Source organism: Brachycentrus maculatus, unplaced genomic scaffold, assembly GCF_059751285.1.
Source record: "Brachycentrus maculatus isolate JH-2025_06_01 unplaced genomic scaffold, ASM5975128v1 h1tg000069l, whole genome shotgun sequence".
Lineage (NCBI taxonomy): Eukaryota > Metazoa > Arthropoda > Insecta > Trichoptera > Brachycentridae > Brachycentrus > Brachycentrus maculatus.
The window spans coordinates 1,393,330-1,406,404 of NW_028280823.1; the positions used below are offsets into that span (position 1 = coordinate 1,393,330).

The following is a 13,075-nucleotide window of genomic DNA, read 5'->3' on the forward strand; positions in this document are numbered from 1 at the left end:
TTATTAACAGCACTTATGTTATTAAACTTTATAAACTAATTAACATTGTTTTAACCACTTGTTTATTAATACAATTTAACCTACCGGTTTAAATGTTAAAATGTGCCACAGAGTATCTGCGGAAAACATTAAAGAAACTTATTCAATTTTTTAGAATTTAAATATTCTCAATTTTTTTTATATCTGTAGGAAGGTTATCGAAGTATTTGGGAACTAATTACTTCAATAACTTTTATAATAGTACAAAACTTTTTTTCTGTTTTATTTTCTTTAGATTGCTGTACGCATTGGCAACAGACAAAGAGCTTAAACTATTAACCATTCGTGAGATCAGTATTTAAAGCAACTCGCTTTTAATTAACAAAAACTTTTTATATGAGAAAGCTAAAACTTACTTAATAAATGCATTTTGTTGACTTCATTTTTTTAGATAATGACTAGGTTTTCCCGCTAACTGAAAAATCGTTCCATTTAACGGGAATATTAATTCCAAAGCTGGCAACATTTTCTAGTTAGCGCTTGCTTTTTCCACGGAAGCATTTTAAATTTCGAACATAAATACCAATGAAGCCATTATTGCACCGAGAAAATAAAATTACCCGTCTATTTTAGTTGAATTCCTATTTAACAGTCCACTGTGTTTAATTATATGCACATATATTGTTATGAACTTAATTAAGTACTCGTAGAACTTATCACATGCTCATATTTCGGGGATATTATTCTTTTATGTACTATTGTCCGGCTCCGTAGTGTGGAAGTCGGTGCGTTTTCCTGACGTGCTGAAGCTCCCGAGTTCGATTCCCCGGGGACTTAAAATAAATATAAGTGACCACTCTAATATTCATTTAATTTTAACCTAGACTGGTGCCTGAAGAGCACGGTTAATCACTGCTTATTAACGATGCAGTGCACCATTGGGTGCGATTAAGGGTTAGAATAAGTATTTTTAAAAAACATTTGTCAGTAAATATGTGTATTTAAATTTTATCTTCTTTTTTAGTATCGACTTAAAATTAAAAATATCTTTGAAAATACTTTAAATACATAATAATTTAAGTTTCGTGCTGACATTAATTTCTTGGTGGAACTGCATTTTAAATCATAAATGAGCGGTTTGTCTGATGATTTTTGTCGGCAACGACGAAACCCTTTCACTGGCCAAGTAAAATATATGCGGAAAAACTATGTAGTTGTCATTTAATTATTTATAAAATAGTGTAAACAACCTTTTTTATAATCAATTAGGAGAATATCATGAAAAATAAGTTATTACACTGAGGTTTAATGTCTCTTTTAGTTAGCGATCAACCATCTATGTACATATGATAATCTCAGTCGTCGACTCAAAATGCTGTTAAGTACTTTAGACATAAAGATAACAAATCGTCGTAGTAAAAAAAACTTTTACTTAAACTCAGATAATTAATAGAGTTGTTTCGAGTCAATTAAAATGACCAGGTGGCGTAGCCGTTTTATTGTTTTACGACGGATCTAAAACGCTCCATAAAGGTGTATTGATTACTTCTCTTTATTGTGAAACGTGCATAAGAGTACATAAATTGAGTGTAATATATCGACAGTTAAAACGGCCTTAACTCTACGGTTATAATGTTTATAACGCCATTTTATAGCTTAGTAAAATTTCTTACACGTTCCGATAGAACGCTTAATTGGTTTCCCTTGCACACATTATATTTTTGGCTATCGTGTTTTGCTTAATATTTTCGCCACGGGATACCCGAGAGACTAAAGATAAGCTATTTTATTAAATATCTCAAATTTTCACAACCCATCAGATTTCTTCTTCAGATAATTTCTTGGTGACGTTTCGGCTACCATAACAAGTACCCTCTTCGGAGGCTGCTATAGTACCTACTTAAATTGTGTGAAAAAATTGGTACTATACAAAATTTGATTTGTATCAAAATCTAATAAATTAAGTTTGTATTATGTTGAAAATTTCAAATATTGTATAATAGGTTTATCTTTTATTGTATTCTTTTTTCTTTGATGACTTTACAAACTTCGAAAACGTATAACTATTCTATATACTTTTCTGATACTTGGAATTTTAAGTTTCACATTGTTTGCGGGAAACGCTTAAAGTATTTTTTGCATACTGGTAGATAGCGGGAACCGCTTATATTTTCGCGTTCTATTTGCTTTTTCTAAAGCGCGAAAGATATAAATATATATATATATATATATATATATATATATATATATATATATATATATATATATATATATATATATATATATATATATATATATATATATATATATATATATATATATATATATATATATATATATATATATATATATATATATATATATATATATATATATATATATATATATATATATATATATATATATATATATATATATATATATATATATATATATATATATATATATATATATATATATATATATATATATATATATATATATATATATATATATATATATATATATATATATATATATATTTATATGTATATATATATATATATATATATATATATATATATATATATATATATATATATATATATATATATATATATATATATATATATATATGTATATATATATATATATATATATATATATTTATGTATATATATATTTATATATACATATATATATATATATATATAAGTATATAAACGTATTTTTTATGTACCTAGAATACGCACGCTTCTCTTTTTTTACTAGGTAGGTATGTGTTTATCTCACAGGCGATTTAACACATTCAATCACTGATAGGATAGGTCTGTCAGCTTGTTATATCATAATCCTTTTCGTACGCCACTCAAACTACGAATATTTAAGATTAATAGACATTATTCGGAACGAACACAAAAAAACATTTTACCGAGCGAGTGAGCCGGACACTTCACACATCCATTTCAGGTTTACCACAAGATGAACGTCAAATGAGCGGACCACAAAAAAGTGACCTGAATTTTATCTCCGGGGATTAAAGTGTTAAAATGTATAAAATCTAATAAAAGATAGGACCTCTCAAGCGACAGCCGAAATACAAAGACATATTTTTTTAATAAAGGTTTTAGTATATAAAACATCATTCAATGTGTTAATCAATCAAATACACTATACTTATCTAATATTGTAGGACCTTCTTAAAATTTCCGATATTATTTAAATACATCAAAAACGCCAATGAATTTTAATTTGATAGTTTAACGTACAAACAATCGAATACACTACCATATTATATCAAACCTCGTAGGACCTTCTTTACATTCTGGTTTTATTTGAAAAAATCAAAAACGCAAATAAATTTACAATTTGTCAGTTCCATGTATAACGTAAATTCCATGTATAAAAATAATAAATAAAAACATTAAATTTCATTAACTGATTCGGCAGTCACTTCGTGGTAATACCTATTCATTTCTAATTTAAATTCAACTTGGTAAATACCACTATTTCTTCCGACATCCGTTGCGACATAGGCATTCTTTATGCAGTTTTTAGCATAGGGATTTTGGTCCAAAAGATTTTATATGTAAGGCAATTGCCAATCACACAATTTTGTTTGGTTGGAATAATGGGACTTTTAACATTTTTTATTTGTATTTTATGTTTATTAAACATAATTGTTATTAAGATACAGACAATTTAGAAACGAACATGTAAAAAAAAGGGTAAACTTACTTCTTGTCACTTTCGAGGAAAACATCAAACTCCACAGCCATTTTGCAGCAGAGCGCTTTACGACTGTGGGACGAGGAACAGTTGGTGTTGATCATGTGGCCATCTGCAAAGAAGAAGTCGTTTAATGATTACACCCAGTGGCGTGCACAGATAATTAATTAGGGTAGGCAGTAGAGGTAGGTAGTAAGGTAAGTTAGGTACTACTAAGTAAGGTAGGCAGTAGAGGTAGGTAGTCAGGTAAGCTAGGTACTTCTTAGTATATTGAAAACTGTCCCACCGCATGCCCAGATCTGATACAGAAGCATCTAGGCTTCCTGACAGATCTGCTCTTGCTAAGCATTTTTTTTAAAACTATATAGCGAAATTTATTGAAAATGTGAAACAATGTAAAATTGTATCCCGATTTTACTGTGAATTTACATTTAAAAGCTTTCAATATACCTGTCACTGCCAATCTAAATAAATACAAGATCGTAAGTCCATCACCAAATTTTCTAGAAGCACCCCAGTGTAGGCAGTGAAAGGGATTAGTTTTAAGTTCAATTAGTCAGCTAGATCCGATTCCGACTCGACGTTGGCCAGTACACAGAGGGTACTTCTTAGTAAGATAAGGTAAGTACTGGTTGCGTTTTTTGTCACGCGGGTAAGTTAGGATAGGCAATGCTTTTCTGCCAATATGGAATGCACGCCCCTGATTACACCATATACAATCTTTATCATAAAATGGAGGGCATTGACGTCGATATGTACATCAACATGTTAGACACAAGACGCGTAATATGTTTAGTGTAAAACATACACCAAGTCGTTGGTCCCAGACCAGATGTCTTTGCCCTATGTGAATTTTATTATAAGTGTTAAAAATTTCACACGTTTCATGAAATCACTGTTTATAAGAGAACCAAGTTCAGGATAGATTTTTGTATGTAATTTTTATCTAGTTTAGAACGGGTAATTGACTCACAAGAGTAGCTAAAGCCGTGGCTGTAAGTTAGGCAAAGTGATCTTTTTTTACTGGTTAGGAGATAAGTAGTTCGGAAAGTTTAACGATTATTTTCACTACCTTTAAAATCAAATTAAAATATTTTTAATATAATTTTTGGATTTTAAAGTGTAATATTTCACAGCGAAAAACCTGCTTTAGGCTTGTCGATACTTCAATTGATGGAGTAGGACAACGAAATAAAATAATAATACTGATGAAACGAGGTAATAAAAACAAAAATACGCGATTTTAGTGGCGTGATTGATTAGTTACGGGGTCATGGTCAGTAGCTTGTCTAAATGTGTTTTTTAGACCATTAGATATCAAGGAAACATGTGTCATTTTTGCAGTGAGCTTTTTTACAATCGTCTCACGGTTTTCTAAACACTTCTCGCTTTCTGCCGGAAAGAAGAAAAAATAAATAAATAGAAAAATGTTGAACCTCGCACACTTCGTGTCAGTTATACTCGTATTGTATCATATACAATATAAAACAATACTGAAACCAACAAAAAAATTAACACGAAATTATGAGGTTTTTACGAGATTTTACAAATGGTTATCTGTAAATTATTTAATATTCAATACACGAAGTCTAAAATCAATGCACCCATAGATAATATGCTAATATTTTAGACGGTATTTTTTTTCATTACACTTAACATTCTAATAGATTTATATTATCCACTGACACTTCGTGATGGAATTGCATTTTTAATTTATTATTAGATTAAAACCAATATTTTTAGCTTTTCCACTTTTTTATTTGACCAGCGACCGGGTTTCGTCGTTACCGACATCATCAGACTGATGATGTCGGTAACGACGAAACCCGGTCGCTGGTCAAATAAAAAAGTGGAAAAGCTAAAAATATTGGTTTTAATCTAATAATAAATTTAAAAAAAACTTAACATTCAATAGTTACAAAGCAAACGTTTTGACTATTGAAAAATGGAAACTAAATTTTAACATGTCTAAATGCTAACCAATACGAAGATTACAAATTTAACACTTTAATTCAATGTTACATTTTATGAGTGTGAAGTTTTGAATAATCTGTATAAAATCAATTGATTTTTCTGGCAAAACACAGATATTTTATGATACATACGTGTAATATAATAGTACACTAGCATTAAATATAATAAAAATAACAATAATGGTCTGATATTTAAACTTATTAAGCGCGAGTTTGGTAATTGATTACCTTGACGTAATTCGATTTCATTGATTCGGAGCTTAAAGCTCCCCAGCAATAAAATACAAATACATATTTTCGATTGCTTGTCTGCTGTCTGCTGTCTGCTGTCTGCATGTTTTCAGATTTTGGAGTGTTAGTTATCGTTGGATGACAAATTTGAAGTTGCAATACACATGTATGGAAAAAATAGCTCTTTTAAACCAGGAGTTTCAAATAAACTGCTAAAAAATACAACATACTTTTATATTTTTTTTCAACAATGTTAATAATATTAGCATATAACCACTCATCGAGATTTTTTGTCTACCGGTTTTCGCCAGGACAATCACTACAACAGCATGCAAATGAATCCTGACGAAGAGACGGGTACATCTCGAAACCGGTTGACAAAAAATCTCGGTGAGTAGTTATATACTAATATTACTAACGTTTATGTAAAAAAAAATATAAACAAGTAAAAATTACTAACCACAAAGTAAATGCTTTAAACATTTATAATACTGAGAATATAACATATTTTATTATTTATAGAAATTATACACGAAAGCTCTATAATTGTATCAAATAATTATCTCAAAATATTTCATAGAGTTTGAAAGTATAAAATAAATGTTTAGATATGCGATTTTTCTAAAAAAGAAATGAAAAAGGAGATCATCAGCAGTATACTAAGAATAAAAATGAAAAATAACAAGAATAATTTTGGAAATGTGAAAAGTTCCCATCTATATAAATAAAAATGTGCGTTTGTTAAAATTTTTAGAACTAAAGTAATTAACCGATTGCTCTGAAATTTCGACACAACATAGTATTTGAAAACGCGCGTGTTTTTTGCTGTGACAGTAAAAACATGCTTTATTAAAAAACTTATTTTTTGACATTGCCCATGATGGACAGCGTGCTTCTTGGCAGCTGCTAAATTATTGTATACCTACAAGCATTGTGAAATGAAAAATTGAGATATGTGCTTGCTATTTCCTTTTTTTTCCTTTAATCAGACTGAGCCGTGACCGGTAATAGCTAGTCTTTTTTTTTAAATAAAATAACTTGTATGGCTTCTAAAGCTTCTAAGCGAAGTATTTTATACAATATACCTTCGGTGTCGCAGTAAGCGTTCAATGTAGGTATATAAAAAATCCCTATAGCAGTGTACTAAAAACTTTTAATGAAATAAGGATATCGAGCAGCTGTTCCTTTTTCGATTGATCCTTCGTCCCTCTGGGTTGACGTGGGTGGTATTCGTGGTTTCCACTAAGCCGTATCTAGAAACAAGAATAACGATCTCTTGCTAACAGCTGAACATTCACGGGAAGAGAAACGATAAAACAAGAGAGTTAAGTGAGAGAAGAATGCAGGCTGATAAGAAAATGACTCTTAATGTAACACTTTATCAAAAACCATTATATTAAGTTAAAGTTTTTTCTCAATGATGGATTATTTTGAACACAGCAGATAACATTTAACAAGTGGAAAATTTTAAAAAATCAAACAAAGCTATTCGGTTTTCTATTCACATCCAAGAAGTGCATAGGGCACTGCGTCGAAGCGCCGCGGGGTTAACACTATCTTGTATATTGTCAGGGTGACCAGTCGCCACCCCCGATGAGCCCTTGACAGCTGCCCGACGCTAACTAGTTATAAGAACTAAGTGTAATAAAATTTAGGTATATAATTATTAGGTAAGACAGTTTATGCCGGCCTCCGTGGTGTAATGGTCAGCGTGTTAAGCTACCGTGCTGGAGGTCCCGGGTTCGATTCCTAGGGGGGGTGAAAATAAAAATTAGTGATTTTACACTGTGATATTTATTTAATATTACCCTGGACTGGTTCCTGAAGCGCCTATGCTTTCCGCCTCCGTGGTGTTATGGTGCTGGAGGTATCGGGTTCGATTCCCACAGGGGGTGATGTGAAAATAAATATCAGTGATTTTACACTCTAATATTTATTTCATATTACCCTGAACCGGTCCCTGAGGCGCATGAGTGATCACTTTGCCTTCATGTAAGAAATGATCAAGATAACACTGCGTCAATTGGATGGAGTGCCCTATGCACCATTGGGTGCGGATAAGGGTTATAAGTAAGTAAGTAAGTTTATGCCTATTACATTAGTAAACTTATGCCCTATGTAAATTCACCAAGTAAATTCATTGCGGTCTGGTCAGGAGTCGAAATAATCAGCGGGTATGTTGATGAGATGCATGAATGTGAAAGAGGCGAAAATGTTTCAAGAAAGGGACCTTTTATAACACATCGCATGAAATCACCAAAAATAGTCGCCTTAAAGATTTTATACATGAAATACCGTGCAATTTAGACACCTGCTAATGAATGATTCATCCTACACTTTGTGTAATACCACTTTAATTAAAGTGGTATTACACAAAGTGAGCGATGAATGATAAGGAAGGTGTTATATTACCGTAACATATAGTTAACAATTCTTTTAATATACAATATACACCTGCTAATGAATGATTCATCCTACACTTTGTGTAATACCACTTTAATTAAAGTGGTATTACACAAAGTGAGCGATGAATGATAAGGAAGGTGTTATATTACCGTAACATATAGTTAACAATGCTTTTAATATACAATATACACCTGCTAATGACTTTAATATAATATATACTTCACTTTTTTTTATTAACACAATCTACAACAAAAATGCTACGAGTATAATAAATTAATTCATATTTCAACCGATTTTCTTTAAACATTTTAAATTTACATCGATTAAAAATAAACTTTATTTAAAAAAATAAAGTAACGAAATGTGTTTGACAGCATTTGTATCAGCAGTAAATAAAGAATATATCAACCATTTTCTTAAAAGTTTCAGTTTTTAACAATAATAAAATAATAAAAAAAGAAACATAACAATTAGCGAAAGTTTAATCATTAAAAAAATTAATAAATTAAAAAATATACATATTAAATAAGTGATTACATACCCAACAATACAAAATTTAGAGAGATTTTCAATCGAAATCAAACAGAAGCCGAAGAGTAGGCACTTATTAGTCACAATAATAATAAAAATACACGTGTGTCTATTTAAAATTTAAACATTAAAATTCTTCGACGCAAGTACGGCCGTAGTGGCCTAGTAATTTGTGTAATTTCTCCACGAGCCCGTCCTGTGATTCGAGCGCCGCGCGCTTCCAAAAATCGGCCCATTAAACAATCGCCGGAGGCGGAATAATTTAATTTATTCACGGGGTTACGGTAGCAGGTCTAACCTGCGCATCTTTCTGGACCCCTAATAACAGCCTCCGAATTCTTCCACACTGAGATAAGGAAAATTTAATCAAATTAGAGCCCATCGAGGAATTTTAAAACTGTGATCATTAACCGCTACAGACACGTGAATCATACTTACGACTATCCTTCATAATAAATAGCATGGAAATGTACTTTTTCTCTCACTTAAATGTATGAACAACTAAATAATTCAAGTTCAAAGATATTTTATTGCTACTTCTCTATTGGATCGCCATTTTTTTATATCCATTTATTTGTTTTGATTAGTATTAACCTTCCTTATAATTATTATTCATTGGATAATCTTGAATCAGAGTTTGTTTGTATGTATAAATTATTTGTCATTATTTGATTTTAGTATTTAGAGAAAATTTACATTCATTTCAATAAAGGAACCAACTGTAAATACATTGTCTTATTTTCATTCTGTGCACTACATTGCACAACGCCGCCATAAAAATAGCTGATCCCGAAACCAATAGCTAAAGTGGTGACCCCAGCTATATATGTATGTATTTTTTCTTTCTAATACTCTTCTGCATCCAACGGTGCATAGGGCACTGCATCGTATTGACACTGTGTTATCTTAATCGTTACTTACATTAAGGCAAAGTGATCACTCATGCGCCTCAGGGACCGGTTCAGGGTAATATGAAATAAATATTAGAGTGTAAAATCACTGATATTTATTTTCACATCACCCCCTGTGGGAATCGAACCCGATACCTCCAGCACCATAACACCACGGAGGCGGAAAGCATATAAATTAAACTGCTTATAGGAGCATATAAACGAAACTATCTTTCTGTTGAAGAAAAACCAATAAAAAATATTTTTTCCGATTTATTTAAGTACGAAATTCAAAATGTTAAATAAATTTTACATCCCTTTTTTTTTAGAATCATCTCCCTCTCTCCGCTCTTTGCTCCTTATATGATAATAATGCCAATATCTTGCTTATCAATTTCAAAATACTTTTTATTTATTAGTAATTTATCAAATTGCAATCACCAATTTAAAACATTACAAAAAAAATATTCATTGGAAGATCACTGTTCCTGTGAATATGCCAACCAATGTACATACAAATTGTACAATAAATTTATTTATAAAATAAAAATGGACTATAATATATACTGCGCCCTATCCGAAATTCGTAAGCACCTGTTACCTCAGTGATAAATCTATTTTCACTATTATATATTTAACTTCATAGCATTCAAATTAGAAATAAACACCTTGCAATAAAATATGGTTATCTTCAAACAACATCCTCGGGGCAAATGTGTTACTACTCAGTTTCAGTGTCTAAAATAGACATAAACGTGTTTTATATTCATAAACGTAGGACCTTAAATCATCGATCATATTTTTCAATTGTCACATACTCGTATGCGTACACACATAATTTAAATAATCACCTTTATTGATAAATAGGTATCATAGAATAAAATAAGAACTATGTAGTTTTTTTTCACATGAATTTTATTTGACCAGCAACCGGGTTTCATCGTAACCGACAATATCAGACTGGTGACATCGATTACTGGTCAAATAAAATTTATATGGAAAAAACTACATAGTTCTTATTTTATTACATATATAAAATGCAGTTCCACCAAGAAATGTCAATACAAACTTAAATCGATTATAATTTTTTGACATCTCATCAAAGATGAAGACGAATATGGAAGTCTGGGCATTTATGGGGCAGACGACCGTCAAAGGCTGGTTTAAGTGATCACTTTACACACGTTTAACATTCACCAATTCTACCCATTATTGACAACCACACTACTCAAATTCTTGGAAGTTCTATATATATGAACCAATTTTGAAACATTGTTCTTGAATCACTAGAACTTCACTAGAGACATCTATTGGTGAGATGAAAAGAAGCTTTTTATTAAGCAAAAACTCTTTAATTAGTGTGTGAGGTTCGAATCCTGGATTATAAACACACACATGAGAACCGCCAGAAAATAACATTTTCATTTTTATCATTTTAGCTTATAACTCGACCAGATAGTTTATTTACAACATTTTGAGCATTTGGACACACTCAAAATGTTGTAATTAATTCTAAGAAATGAGTATTTTTAGTTTCAAAAAATATTTTAATTTAACTTTTGACTACGGACTTTAAAAACGGTAATTTAAAAAAGATAGCATTTTAAGATTAAAACGTAATTTCCGTATTAATCTAGCATGGTTTTACATAACATCTGTGTACATCTAACGATCACCATATAAAGAATTGATCAATCGGCCAAGATATGCATTGAATTTTGATTGAAAATCTAAGATGGACTAATATATGTGCATACATAATAATTACAACAAGGTTTTAGTTCAAAATCTATGAATATTAAAATAAATAACAGGTATGAAAGAATCATTTAGCTTTAATGGAAGCGGTAAAATAAAAAAAACTAACTAACTAACCATCACGCCGCTTCCCCGCAGGGGTAGGCAGAGAGAATAGAGCGCCACACCACTCTGTCCTTGCAAACATTCTTCGCCTCTTCCACGTTCATGCATCTCCTCATACATATCCGCCGATTGTTACGACTCCTAACCTGACCACTTTCAAGTATTTGGCATACCTGATCGTGCCATGTTTTTCTCGGTCTTCCTCTGCTTGTTTTCCCACTAACATTCGCCTCATAAATTTGTTTTACCGTTCTTTCCTCACTCATTCGTTCTACATGTCCAAACCATCTCAACACACCTTTCTTAATTTTATCGATAATGCTTATCTAATGTATGGAAGTGAAACATGGAGTTGGCAAACGAAGGATGAAAGTAGACTGAATGCAGTCGAAATGCGATCTCTCAGAAGAATGTGCAGCAAAACGATGTATGATAGATGTGCGAATAGTGAAATAAGGAAGGAATGCAAAGCTGAGATAAGCATTATCGGTAAAATAATTACTTTGAAAATTAATAAAATCCTTTTCATTATAAATAACAAATTGAGTAGTTCTATGGGTATCTTTGGCTGAAGGAGGGATTTGCATTTATTCGTTTTTGTAGTGCTTGATACATACGGGTGTAAATAATATTACGATTTTTCATTACGTTGGTGTTGTAGCTTATGAAATTATTGTTATTAAAAATATCAAACATATTTTATTTATTTCAATTTGTACTTGTACAGCTTTCTATTTGAAAATACGAATAAGGTTGAGCTCCCCGATTTTTGTTTTTGAGTAAGAATACATATTTTGTATTTAAATTTGTACTACATCTCGTCATATTGTTAAATTGTGTAGTTATACCAGATACACCCCCCAATAATTTTTTATAAGTACAATAACAGTTATTACGTACTGTTTGAGATATTATATTCTGAAATGTACGCAAAATATTATAAATTTACAATACGAAAAATATATAGTAAACAGTGAACAAAAAATATATGGAAAATTAAATACCTGTTATCCAAATTTACAGAATATCAACTTGACTGTATAATTTATACTATAGGAAGCTTGACAAGCTTCTTATTATATTATGGTGTATTAAGTTTCATTCCTTTAAGTTATTCATTTAAAGAGTTAACACAGAATAATTAAAATTTAAATGAAAATATTTTACTTTCTGAAGATGCCCTCTGTTATGGTGGACAAAACGTAGGCCCCTAGTACGATAAGCACCCTACTGAATACTAATACTATGAAACAAATTTCTAGCCCAAATATTTTAGAAAAGAAAGTAATTTTATTGATTTGTCAGTCTCTGTGGTAATATCTACCCATTTTTTATTTAAATTTCACTTGGTAAAAACCAATATTTCTTAAAATCTATTGTGATACGTGTATCGATACATTCTGCATCTTTTTCACGGCGTTAAAAAATGATTTTGAGAAATGGTGGCACATATTTATCAAGAGAGTTTTGAATTAAAACAGTATGGTTGAGTCT

The 13,075-nt window shown here is 30.7% G+C and overlaps 1 protein-coding gene across 1 annotated transcript in view; it reads right to left on the reverse strand.

Annotated features, from left to right (window-relative positions):
- The window catches only part of fng (Fringe glycosyltransferase), a 190,257-nt gene that overhangs the window by 114,922 nt on the left and 62,260 nt on the right, over positions 1–13,075 (reverse strand). The window contains exon 3 of the mRNA XM_088256948.1: positions 3,697–3,799. Coding sequence (XP_088113074.1) covers positions 3,697–3,799 — 103 coding nt within the window. The remainder of the gene's footprint in view (positions 1–3,696; positions 3,800–13,075) is intronic.